Genomic DNA, 13,590 nt, shown 5'->3' with positions numbered 1-13,590 from the left:
AATATCTGATATGCTATATGTGTTTTCTGATGGTCGCGACCCACAGGTTGAGAACCGCTGCAAATCCTTGCTCAAATATTTTCTCAATGAGGCCTTTTCTGATCACCCTATTTAAACTGCAAACTGCCTCAACACCCCCCCCTTTTCTGCTTTATTTCCCCCACAATACATCCCTTTCTAATACACTATATAATTACTGACTTATTTTGTTAATTGTATCCCCCCGCCCCCCCTCATTAGAATGAAAGTTCTATGAGTGCAGGGGGTTTTTTTGTTTTTCCTATTTTTCTGTACTGCTTAATCTCTGGCTTTTAAAACTGCCTGGCATATAGTAAATGGTTCAGTGCCTAAGTGCTGGAGGGAGGGAGGGAGGGAGGGAGGGAGGGAGGGAGGGAGGGAGGGAAAGGAAAGAATGAATGGCAAAACTTATGCTTCAACTGCCAGATTCCTAAAGGTCCCAGAGGAGGAAAAGGTCACAAATCAAATGAAGTAGAATTCAGCATTAAACTCCCCACATCTACTCTGCCTATTTAACTGCAATGCTAGATCCTAATATAAAATTAAATGTCCACAGAATCATTAGAATTAGGCTAGTCTTAGCTGTGCCTCAATCAAATAAGCAGGCTGGGGACACTCATGATTATAGGAGTCGAGAATGGCAGGCCATGACTCCAATGGTAGGGAAAGGGACTAGAGGAAGGGTTGACAAACTAAAGGTAGCCAACTGTCATTGAGTTTTGTCATCTGACAAACACTGAACTATGCTCTTTGCTAACATTATCTCATTAAATCCTTGTTGCCACTATTTCACAAATTAAAACACTGAAATTCAGAGAGATTATGTTATTTGCACAATCACAAATACACAGTAGAGTCAGGATTCAAAATAGGTCTGTATGAATAAAACAATTCTTGCTCTTTCCACACTAAAAGTTACTCTAGAAATGCTGAACTAACCTTGGACTCCCTTCCTAGTCATTCTTCAGTCTTGGTTTCAGTAGATCAAGAACCTAATTGGGGCAGAAGGGAAAAGAAAAAAAAGGAAACTAAAACTGGGCCTTTGTTTTTTAGTTAATGCTGAAAATTATCCAACAGAATAAAAAAGTCAAAAGGCTGAAAGCCGATACCTTTCAGTCAGTTTTACTACATACACACACCCATATGCACACCAAAAGCAGCCAATAGGTAAAAACAATATTAAAACTTACCACACTTTTGCCTTCACAGAAACCTATCATGGGTCATGAGTCCCAAAGACGTGCTGCTTGGTGACTGACAACCTTGGCAGGTGCAGCTTAATGCTCAAGAAGGACAAGCATATTGCACCAGCAGCAGCCTGCAGCAGCCCCGGAGAAAGCTCTTTTCTTCCTCCCACTCACATGTTTCTTCCTGCCAATGGCCTCCACCTCCACCCAACTTACAGAAACCTAGCCCACAACAACCCTGCAATTAAGGTCATGAGACATGTCCATCTGATTGTCACACTTGGGATGCTTACCAGACAGAAGACACCGTCCTTTGCAATCAGGGAGGGACTCCTGAGTCCCTGTCCACACGTGTTTTTCTAGCACCTACAAAGTACTCACACTCTTTTATTCCCCCTCTCACCAAGTCTACCTCCTGATTAGTAATTTCTAAAAATTGTTCCACAAACCAACTTAGGTGCCCCGTGTGCAAGAGGAGTAAAATTAGGAGGTTCCCGCAGGGCATGGGCCCACCAATGACTTTTCTCCTCTTGCCTGGGCCAACCTACCAAGTCAACCAGATCCCACCCACTCCCACCCAAGGGGAATGGGTAAATGCTCCAGTCTGCACACCTCACTTGAGCTGCACCTATAAGACTAAGAAAACTCAGGGATAAATATCCTCCATCAACACTGCTGGTTTCGGCATTTGGACTCATCAGCTAATAAGAACATTGCTTAGTTCTTGCTTAAAAAATAAGACCTACTGGAGTGTGTATGGTGTGCACCTCTGGAATGAGAGGTTGTGCTATCTGGGTGCCAGAAAACAAAGCAAACCAAGGAGATTTAGCAAATGCTTCTCCCACAGGACAGAAGTACCGCATGTTGACAAGACCCCAATTCCCTTTTAATTATAGGAAATTGTTCTAGGAGGGGAAGAGAGGCCTCTGAAAGCCTCTCATTAAAAATGTTTAAACATTAAATCAATTAAGACAAGAACCTGGGCAGCAGTTTCATTAGGTGTTCATCTGGATACATAAACTTGGAGGAAGGTGGTGAAACAGACCCTAAATTTTATTTTCTCATTCTTGTTATACTTGAGGGATCCCAAAAGAGTGGAGGCAGAACCAGCCACATGATTTGTAGAGCCCAGAGCAAAATTAAAATGTGGGGAACTTAGTTTATAAATTGTTGAGAATTTCAAACATCAGAGCATTAAACCAAGCATGGGCCCTTTCAAAACTGGGCTCTGTGCAACTGTACAGGTTGCAGACCCATGAGCCTGGCCTTGCAGATAGGGAATGTGTCTGTCCCCTGAGTAGTTGACAGACACCTGGAGGGAAACTATGTGAAATGACATGCTCTCTCATTCATCCTGGGTAGCATGCCCTGAAAAGCTGTGACTCTATGAAGGGTCACTCCATGCTGGTATCACTTGGGGAGAAGAGTAATTTCTCTCGTCTGATATAATCCTGAACTGAACTTCCATGAACATGCCTGTTCCCCCAGGAGATTCAAAAGCTTTCTGCCCCTGTAATTAGTATGTATGTATGTATGCATGTATGTATGTATGTATTAGTATGTATGTAATTATTTACTAGTATTTAAGATTGACAAAAATTAGCCTAACCAACTGAATTAATCTAGAAAGATAAATCTTGCAGGGGTAGATCCAGTAAGAAATCTGAGTGCTGCCTTAGCTGGTTTAGCTCAGTGGATAGAGCATCGGCCTGCAGCCTGAAGGGTCCCAGGTTCAATTCCAGTCAAGGGCACATACCTAGGTGGCAGGCTTGATCCCCAGTTGGGGGTGTGTAGGAGGCAGCTGACCAATGATTTGCTCTCATCATTGATGTTTCTCTCTCTCTCTCCCTTCCTCTCTGAAATCAATAAAAATATTTTCTTTTAAAATCTGAGTGCTTGGTGGCAGAAATTGTTCTATAATTTTGGTTAGAGAAGAGATTTCTCTACCCTATCAAGTTAGAAGAGACTTCTTTGGTCATCAACTTAGTAATGGATGGATTATATAAGAACTAGTTACAAAAAATGTAAGACTCAACCCTATGGCTAAGGGGAGTAAATCAGTCTTCAAGCAGGCTTCCAACAAAACGTTTTGAGAAGATTGGCTCAGCCACTTCTTCCCCTCCCCTTTCTTCTTCCTCTTCTTTTGTTTTTTATTGATTGATTTGAGAGAGAGAGATTTGTTGTTCCACTTATATACCCATTCATTGGTTGCTTCTTGTTTGTGCCCTGATTGGGGATTGAACCCGCAACCTTGGCATATTGGGACAACGCTCCAACCAACAGAGCTACCCAGCTAGGGTGTCCCTTTCTATTCTTAACTGGCCTTTCACCTTTGTGCTGTTCAGGGTCTCAGTGGAATAACCAGTAGTCTCTACCCTTTCCAGCCACCACTACCTCCCATCAAAATCCACTTATCCCATGAACCAGACGGTTCCTCTAACAAATTAATTTTAGAAATGTAGGTTAATGATGACCAATAGAGAAGCTCATTTAAACCACAGAATCTTTCCTCAAAGGGTGCCACGTAAACAACTGCTTTCTCCAATTACTAGTATGATAGCACTCTCCATAAGAATAAAATGCTCAGCTAATGTACGCTAACTTGCTCATCATTTCTCCAACTGGACTTAAACCACAGAAAAATTACTTGTTCACTTTTATTGCTTTTTTTATTCAATGTGGACTCAAGTTAATTGTTTCTCAAATTATACCCAGAGGGAAAAGCAAATAGATGAACTTTGGTTTGGGGATAACGGAGGAGAAGATATTTCTATATATCATTTGTTAACTATTTAAAAAACAAGGCAACAGTTCCAAAATGAACTTGCTCACACTAAGCCCCATGCCACCAAACCGAGATTTAATTACAGTTTTGTCTCTTCCAGAAACAGAATCTTAAACCAGTTAATCAGGAATTGCCTGATCAGCACTAGTTAGGTCATCGGCCTGATAGACCCCTTCCATCCCATAAAGAAAAGTATTTTATAATAAGACCCCTCCCATCCCATAAAGAAAAGTATTTTATAATAACCAACCATATTCTTGTCTAGTATAATAACTCCCTTTTCTCATTCTCTTCTGCCTATAAAAGTATTTCATTTTGTAAAGCTCCTCACAACTCCTTTCTATCTGCTAGATTGGATGCCGCTCAATTTGAATAAAAATTTGCTCAAACTGTTCAAAATTTTAATATGCCTCAGTTTATCTTTTCCCCCTCACCTGAGAATATGCTTTTTATTGATTTTTTTTTGTTTGTTTTGTTTTGTTTTGTTTTTGTTTTTTTAGAGAGAGAGCATGTAAGGGAGAATGAGAGAGAGATTGAGAGAAAACATCAGTGTGAGAGAGAAACATGGATCGCTGCCTCCTGTACAGGCCCCGACGGAATCGAACACACAGCCCAGTCACGTACCTGGAATCAAACCCACCACCTTTTGGCGTATGGGGACACTCCAACTGAGCCACACTGGCCAGGGCAATATGCCTCCGTTTTGCTTTTAGCATAACTAAAACATGGAGAAGTGAAGTAATGATATGCCAAACAAGGAGGGGACAATGGTACACTTCGAGCCTGAAACTTTTCTGAGAATTTGCTTTCCAGGCCTTGCCAAGTTCCCAATTAATAATATTCTATCCCCAATTTAACAATATGCCTGATGATTCAGCACCTGCTGTGATTGATAATGCACTAAAAGGAAAATTCAGAGGCTTACACTGAGCGCACTGTGAGAGCAATGCTGTCTTCCATAAAAGGTAGGCCCCTGTGTCTGAGGGTAGGAGTGGTGCTTTTTCAGTGATAGCCCCAACCTTTTGTTTTCACAAGAACTAATTTCCTGCCAGTGTGAGGATACCTCAAAATCAAAACATCCCCTCCACTGACTCTTTCCATTCTTAACTTTTTCAAAACTTACAAAAACTGGGTTAATTTTTCCATGGGAGAAAGATCACTAGAGTAGTACATAAATTCTACTTCCAACCCAAAAATGAGACCCACAGAAAAGAGGGGGAGGGGATAGCGCATCATAGCCTCTTCTGAAGCCTGTGCACTTTCTGTGTGGATGAGGTCCGAGAGAGAGTAGGAAGGGCAGAAGGGCAATCCTGGGCTTCGGGGGGAAGTGGAATGAAAGGAAAGAACAGAGACAAAAGTGGGGAAATGGAAATGAGACTGAAACTGAGACGAAGTGAAAGGCTGGAACCCTTCCAGTTTCACATAGTCAAGCTGATTCTCTTCTTGCAGAAAAAATCAACTCCCATTAGAGAACCAATCAGAATGTGACCACTTATCAGGGTGCATCCACTCACCCCACCCTCTCTCACTCATCACCACCATAAAGCATAAATAACTTTAAATACCACGAAGGCAAAAACAGCAACACCTATCACAGTTAACAAGACAATTATATCAAGTGATCTGTGTATTTCTCTCCAGAAACCATCATCTTTGTCTTGATTGCATCTTCCTGGTAGGCTGATGGGCCCTGATATGTGGGGAGTACAGAAGGCAGTCCTGAGCTCGTCAGATAGAGGCAGAAAGCTCTCGCCCAAGCTTTCCTGGTCTCTCAGGTGTCTGTCTGTCTGTCTGTTTCCCTCTCTCTCTTTTTTCATTGGAAAACACCAGAGAGGAATAGAACCTCCTCCAATCAATGCTAATTTGAAGGAAATTAAAGTGTAATCTTAACTCCATCTACCATCTAGTCTTGCTGTTTATTACTATTATTATTATTATTATTATTATTATTATTATTATTATTAAATACTGCAAGTGAATCTGCCATGGGAAACACCCTGGTGACTATGAGAATACTGACCAGCATCCATTTCTTTCTTTTTTTAACATATTTTATTGATTTTTTTACAGAGAGGAAGGGAGAGGAATAGAGAGTTAGAAACATCGATGAGAGAGAAACATCAATCAGCTGCCTCCTGCAAACCCCCCACTGGGACTGTGCCTGCAACCAAGGTACATGCCCCTGACCAAAATCGAACCTGGGACCCTTCATTTCGCAGGCCAACACTCTATCCACTGAGCCAAACCAGTCAGGGCAGCATCCATTTCTATATTCCAGGTATTGTTACCCAATCCACAGTATGATTATCATTGGGAATAAAAGCAAAATTTTCCAAGAGGTCTGATCAAAAGCTTCCTTTCCAGGTGAAAATAAGTGATTTTAAGACCCCTCTTTTAAAAGACAAACTGACTTCCAATTTCCCAAAGACTGATCCTTTAGTCCCAATGCCCCAAAGAAAGTAAAATCTCTGCCAAATGATAGTAATGATATCTAACTCTTGTCTTCAAGTAGGCGCTTCCCTAAGAACTGTTCTGGGCTATAACATTTCCAGAAACAGATAGTTTTCCAGCATCCAAGAGATGTATAAGTTACACAAAGAAAAGCCATATATTTGCACAGGCAGAGTGAGAAGGAATGTCAAAATGCTTAGCACTAGCCAGACTGAAGAAAACTTGTGTTCTAGCAGCAAAACATCTAGAGATATTCAGAAGACAGGGTGTCAGACCGGACTTCAGGGTGGTGATGCTGCAGAGAAACATGCGTGGTGACCAAATTAAAACCTGTCCCATCCTCAGAATGACATTAGACGGCCTGGACTCAAAGCTTGGAGTCAGTTATGGACCTCGAGGGCTCTAAGCCTATGTATGACCCCAGAGCACCCCTCCCTGGCCCAGCCTTGAACCTCTGGTAGTGAAATCAAGCTCTGACTCTTCCACCTGTGTCTTTCTGACTTGCTTCCTTGAATGTTCCAGTTGGGTTTCAAAGGCTTAGCGCGCACCCCCTTACACCTGTCAGCAGATCTTGGCCTCCTTGGTTTAAGCCTACTGCTCTCTAAGGCCTTTGATTCTGAGTCATCTGTTGGCTTCAGAATATTAGACTTAAAGTAACCACAAAGGCTGGCCTGAAATTAAAACTTTAAATAAAAGCAGTCATGGTGGATAGTCATGTCCTAGGCTGGTATTTTCCCTGAGGAGGTCAATTTTCACCTAAACTGAGCCTATTGTCTTTTTGTATTTACAATAACATACCCTTGAAATGTCTGGGTAACTTGTAACTTCCCTTTTCTGGACCCCTGGGGGCACAACCTAATGTGCCTGGGCTCCAGGACAGATACCACAAATTCCTTCACTGTTATCATGTTCATTGTTGGCTGTTGGCTACCCTGCATGTGTCTATCATTTTATTTTTTATTTAATCCCAGAGGTCTCCCCCCCCCCCCCGCCCCGCATCCCCCGGCTTTGCTTTCTCCCACCTCTCTAATCTATCACCAATGGATTTCATGTAACTCACGTATGTCCCCTCCTTTGATTACAATGTATAAAAATAAATGGAAACCCGCCATTCTCTGGAGCATTATCCCAATCCATTGAGATACTGCTTCCTGGCAATTGTCAATAGTTTGGCTCAAATAAACTCACAAAAATTCTTAATAGGTTTGAATGTTTTTACATTAACACCTTCTTCCACAGTCCATCCTCCGGTTCAAGTCTTAGAAAGTTCATTTTCTGAAAATATCACAAGAGCCTCACTCCTGCTTGTGTCTGGGAAGTCTGGCCCTTGAATTCCTTCGGCATCAATGGTTCTACCCGATACCACATGAATTGTGAGTTTTCCAGTCTGGTTGGACAGAACAGACAATATTCTGGGCCCTCTGTGAGTGGAAGGCATTGTTTTCCACTCCTTTCCCGCTTCCTCCCTCCTTGAGCCTCCCTATCTCCCCTCCATCTCACCCCACAGTCTCCCTTCACCCCACCCCCCAACTTCCCAGTAGTCTCCCCACACACATGTGCTGACCAGTACTTTGCTGATTACTTACGAGAACGTTCTGCAGACCTGTGGGCCCCTCTCCCCCCACCGCTCTCTCATTGCTGGTACTCTGCTCTATGAACTCGAGCACCCTTGGTTTTCCTTGGCTCTTAGCACCATCTCCTCAACTCAGGCATTCTGAGTTCCACCTGAGCTGCCCTTTCTAGGTCTCAACCTGAAAACACTCTCCACTCAGTAAACGGGAGTATTCCTAGAGCTCACCGCTTTTGTTTCCGGTATCTTAGAGATCATTGCTCTTCGTTGCCTGCAGGCCAATGTTTCAAAAATCATTGTTTCATATATTTTATCTGATATTTTTCTGTTTCAGGCAAAAGGTAACTCCAGCCCTGTTATTCCATCTTGGGCACACACAAAGCTTCTTTAAAATTCCGTCAACTTTGCACCCAATACCAAGATTGAAAGGACTTTAGGGATAGGAGAGGCGGTTTTAGGGAAGGCGTGTCCATGGGAGAGGAATGCATATGTGATGGGCAGAGACAGCTCCAAGCTGCCAGATGGTTTATAAGAATGTTACAAGACAAGGGGAAGAAGAAGAGGGGGGCACTTGGTGAGCTTTGAAACTGATACCACACAGGGAAAAGGGGGAAAGTGGCCAACTGGGAAACGCACGGGGCACATAAGATGAGGAAGGGTCCAATTGGAAAGTAACATGTACAGCCAAAGAAGCCCCCGGCATTTATAAACCTGTAGACAAAGAGACTCACTGGACTAGGTTTTTCCCATTTAGAGAGAGAGAGCAGGTTTTTCCCATTTGGGGACTCCTCCCCAGGGGGAGTTTGTATATGCTTGCAATAAACTTCCACACATTTGCTTAAAATCTTTTAGCCCGTGAATTTTATTCTTCAAACTTCATAGGACAGGAACCTGTGAGGAGAGTCTGAGCTTGCCATTCAGAGTATCAATATTATTACTATACAGAAAAGATACTTCTTTAACCTGGGATTTTCAAAGTAAAGGTCTTGAACCACCTATCTCAGAATCCTCTGGATGCTTACCTAAAATGCAGTCCTACATCACAACACATCTACTGAATATAAATTTCTGGCCACTAATATTTGAGAGTCGTTGCCATTATCATGACAACTCATTAACAAAAGACAATAAAATCCTCTTCTGGAAGTTAGGAAACTACTGGAATAGGGAATGGATTAAAAAGTCAAAGATCGAACCATAATAATCTTAGAGGAGAACATAGTAAAATCTGAGACATCTCACAGAGCAATATGTTTACCGATACATCTCCTAAGGCAAAGGAAACTACAGAGAAAATAAACAAATGGACTACATCAAAATAAAAAGCTTCTGCCCCGCAAAAAGAAACCACCATCAAATTGAAAAGGGAACCCACTGAATGGGAGAACATATTTTCCAATGATACATCTGATAAGGGGTTAATATCCAAAATATATAAAGTACTCATACAACGCAACAAAAGGAAGACAATCCCATTTTAAAAGTGGGCAGAAAACCTGAATAGACACTTCTCCAAAGAGGACATACAAATGGCCAAGAGACACATGAAAAAAATGCTCAAAGTCACTAATCATCAGAGAGATACAAATTAAAACCACAATAAGATATTACCTCACACCTGTCAGAATGGCTATCATCAAAAAATCAACAAACAACAAGTGCTGATGAGGATGTGGAGAAAAGGGAACCCTAGTTCACTGCTCGTGGAAATGCAAATTGGTGCAGCCATTATGAAAAATAGAATGGAGTTTCCTCAAAAAATTAAAAATGAGCCCTAGCTGGTTTGGCTCAGTGGATAGAGCATTGGCTTGCGGACTGAGGGGTCCCAGGTTCCATTCTGGTCAGGGGCACGTGCTCAGGTTGCAGACTTGATCCACACAGGGGGGTGTGCAGGAGGCAGCCAATCAACGATTCTCTCTCATCATTGATGTTTCTATCTCTCTCTCCCTCTCCCTCCCTTTCTGAAATATATATAAACAATAATTTTTAAAAAATTAAAAATGGCCGAAACCGGTTTGGCTCAGTGGATAGAGCGTCGGCCTGCGGACTGAAAGGTCCCAGGTTCGATTCCGGTCAAGGGCATGTACCTGGGTTGCGGGCACATCCCCAGTAGGAGATGTGCAGAAGGCAGCTGATCGATGTTTCTCTCTCATCGATGTTTCTAACTTTCTATCTCTCTCCCTTCCTCTCTGTAAAAAATCAATAAAATATATTTTTTAAAAAAAATTAAAAATGGAACTTCTGTTTGCCCTAGCCGGTTTGACTCAGTGGATAGGGCATTGGCCTGCGGACTGAAGGGCCCTGGATTTGATTCTGGTAAAGGGCACATGCCTGGATTACAGGCTCGATCCCCAGTGGGGGGGGGGTGTGAAGGGCGGCCAGTCAATGATTCTCTCTCATCACTGTTGTTTCTATCTCCCTCTCCCTTCCTCTCTCTCAAACCAATAGATGATAGATAGATAGATAGATAGATAGATAGATAGATAGATAGATAGATAAATTTTTTTAAAAATAAAACTTCCATTTTACCCAGCGATCCCACTTCTGGGAATATATCCTAAAAATCCCAAAACACCAATCAGAAAGAATATATGCACCCCTATGTTCATAGCTGTGTTATGTACAATAGCTAAGATTTGTAAACAATCCAAGTGCCCATCAGTAGATGAACAGGTAAAACAGCTGTGGGGCACTTATACTATGGAAGACTATGCAGCTGTAAAAAAAATAAATAAATAAATAAATAAAAGAGGGACCTCTTACCCTTTGGGACAGCATGTATGGACCTGGAAAATATTATGCCAAGTGAAATAAGCCAAACTGAGAAAGACAAATATCACATGATCTCACTTACTTGCAGAATCTAATGAACAAAATGAATTGACCAACAAAATAAGACCTGAAGCAGGAAGGCATGGAACAGACCTAATACCTCGATGTGGGGTTAGAGGGATGAGAAGTGATAAACCAAAGCACTTATATACTTACTTGTGGCCCTGTGCACAAAATTCTGGGAGAGGGGTGTCCCTCAGCCCGGCCTGCACCCTTTCCAATCTGGGACCCCTCAGCAGATGTCCGACTGTCCCACAGGGATGGGGCCTAAACCAGCACTCAGACATCCCTCTCACAATTTGGGACTGCTGATTCCTAATTGCTCACCTGCCTACCTGCCCGATTGCCCCTAACCACTCTGCCTGACAGCCTGCTCGCCCCCAACTCCCCCCCCACCGGCCTGATCACCCCCAACTGCCCTCACCTCCTGGCCTGATCTTCCCTAAATGCCTCTGCCTCAGCCCCGCCAACATGGCTTTGTCCAGAAGGATGTCCAGAAAGTCTCCTGGTCTAATTAGCATATTATTCTTTTATTAGTATAGATATGCATAGCCCATGGACGTGGGCAATAGAATAGTGAAGACCTGGGGGCGGGGACTGGGAGGAGAGGTGAAAGAGGGGAGGGAATGGGGGATATCTGTAACACTATCAACAATAAAAAATACATTTTAAAGTGAGAGAAAAAAAAGTCAAAGAGAATATTGGCAGGTCAGCCTGAAATGATATTGACCTCAGGATGACCTCTTTCTTCTAGCTGTAAAAGTATGCTTCCTAGAAGTAGCTAAACAAAGCATTTCGGATAGAGCTACCTCATTCTCATTCATTGCAACAGCAGTGCACCATTTGGAACTGGAAAGCAAGGGTAAATTGGGGAAAGAATCTTGGCTGCCTCTACAAAAGGGACACTTTGGATAGCAAGCACCCAGGGCCACAGCCAAAGCAGCCTGGACACTGTTTTGCCAGGATGTGTTTCCCCCTCAGCTCATTAAAGTCATGCTCCCTACCACTAAACTCATCAACAGTAACAAGATCACACTATCAAATATTTTATCCCTAATCTTAACAGTCTCATTTTCTGGGAAATGAAACAGACAGCCTACAAAGCACGTATACGGTGTAAACAGAATACAAACAGCTTTAGGCCGAGTCATCAGAGAAGCAATAGGTTACATTACGCGAGAAGAATTGCTCGCAGATCTCTGGGACTTGGTTTCGGCCATCTCACTCATTTTGAAACTAGTGTGTGAAGTTTCTTGCTACTAGAGAAAGTGATGGAAGCATTCATCTGTGCTTGAGGTAGTAGATGAAAGACCAAAACAAAGTGTATCTCACAACCCAGATCATTGTGTGTCCTCTACTTAAACCTACTTTTTTTATCCGAAGCCTGGCTATATTTCATCGCCATTGAGGGAAGAGTGGGCAAGTGGAGATGGGGGTGGGTTGACATAGGCAGAGTCAAATTACCTAGGACCTTCTGGGCCATGGTGAATATCTGAATTTTATTTTAAATGCAATGGTGGGGGGGGAGTTAAGCAAAGGAATGATAGAAACTTATGTATATTTCTCAAAAATTATCATGGTTGCTTTGTGGCAACAAAGAAAGCAAGGAGAGCTCTGGGACAATGTTAGTGAAGCCATGCCTTTGGGCCAGTGCTGGTCAGCAAACTGTTTACAGTCTGCAATAAAATAAGTGTGGAAATTGCCGCAGAATCCAACCAGGAGTTTTTATATCTTTATAAACATCTCAAGTCACCTCGGACTGAAGGGAAAAAAAAGAAAAGAAAGAAAACCAAAGCCAGACTGGTCCTTTGGCATGGAAAGTTTGAGACGCCATTGCAATAATGCAGGCCAGGGTGACAGAGCAGGTCAGGCAAAGAGGAGACCGTGTTTCACCCTCCCAGGATCACAAAGGATGGTAAGAGGAATCTGCATAAGGAGGTCGGTGTGTACAAAGATACCACTACCTCTGCTGACCTGCACTAGACTCAACTACTTACCAAACCTTTGGAAAGTGGCAGCAATAACAGTTGCTTCACCCCTGAGGGGAATGCACATGGGGCATAAATGCGAAGAGTTCAGACACTAGAGTGAAGTTATTCTGTGTTTAAATCCTGACTTCACCACTGTGTGACCTTGGACAAGTTACTTAACCTCTCTAGGCCTCAGTTACCTCATCTATATTGTGGGGGAAATGTTAGCCTGCCTCTACCGCATGAAGTGTCTATGAAAATGAAATGCAAAGAACCCCGAGAAGAGGCTGCCACCTGACAGTTGTTCCGGTATCTTTCTGTGAAGAATGAGCTTTAAGGCATGATCATGGTAACACAATCCCTCACCTCCGTGGAGCACATTACAGTTTACAAAGCCCCCACATACATTAGTTCATTAATCCTCTCTTAGAAGTAGGAATTTTCTGATGAGGAAAATGTCTAAAGGAGGATCCCAAATCTGTCCCAGGAGGATGAGATTTTGATTCATCTGTCTGCTCTGTGCATCGGAAATTAGCTGTCCAAGAAGTCACAGAAGCAGTGAGGGGAAAAAACAAGATCACCCTGCTCTTCCACAGTCTGTCCTTGTGCCCTTCGCACACACAGACTGAGGGCTGAGCGGAAGGAGGAAGAGCAGTGCCATAGGTGGAGAAACTGGGTGCCCGCTCACCTGAGTATGTGCTTAAAGGTACGGGGCTTCCAGAGCTCAGACCCAGTTCCCCCAGTTCTTCCACGATGCAACCTTTTTTCCTCCCCCTT

At 42.9% G+C, this 13,590-nt stretch overlaps 1 protein-coding gene across 2 annotated transcripts in view; it reads right to left on the bottom strand.

Annotated features, from left to right (window-relative positions):
- TMEM45A (transmembrane protein 45A) overlaps positions 1 to 13,590 on the bottom strand; it is a 93,951-nt gene that overhangs the window by 71,976 nt on the left and 8,385 nt on the right. The window contains exons 1-2 of one of the 2 annotated variants that reach the window (XM_059687979.1): positions 1,209 to 1,322; positions 958 to 1,010 (exon numbers count right to left, since the gene is read on the bottom strand). The exons of the other annotated variant lie outside the window; for it this stretch is intronic. Of the exons in view, the coding sequence (XP_059543962.1) occupies positions 958 to 979 (22 nt within the window). The 5' untranslated portion in view covers positions 980 to 1,010; positions 1,209 to 1,322. Of the gene's footprint in view, positions 1 to 957; positions 1,011 to 1,208; positions 1,323 to 13,590 lie in introns of those variants that run through there. 2 annotated transcript variants of the gene reach the window in all.

The sequence above is a fragment of the Myotis daubentonii genome, chromosome 3 (assembly GCF_963259705.1).
Source record: "Myotis daubentonii chromosome 3, mMyoDau2.1, whole genome shotgun sequence".
Classification (NCBI taxonomy): Eukaryota; Metazoa; Chordata; class Mammalia; order Chiroptera; family Vespertilionidae; genus Myotis; species Myotis daubentonii.
The sequence above is the reverse complement of the archived record's forward strand: the minus strand, read 5'-3'. Positions and strand labels throughout refer to the sequence as shown.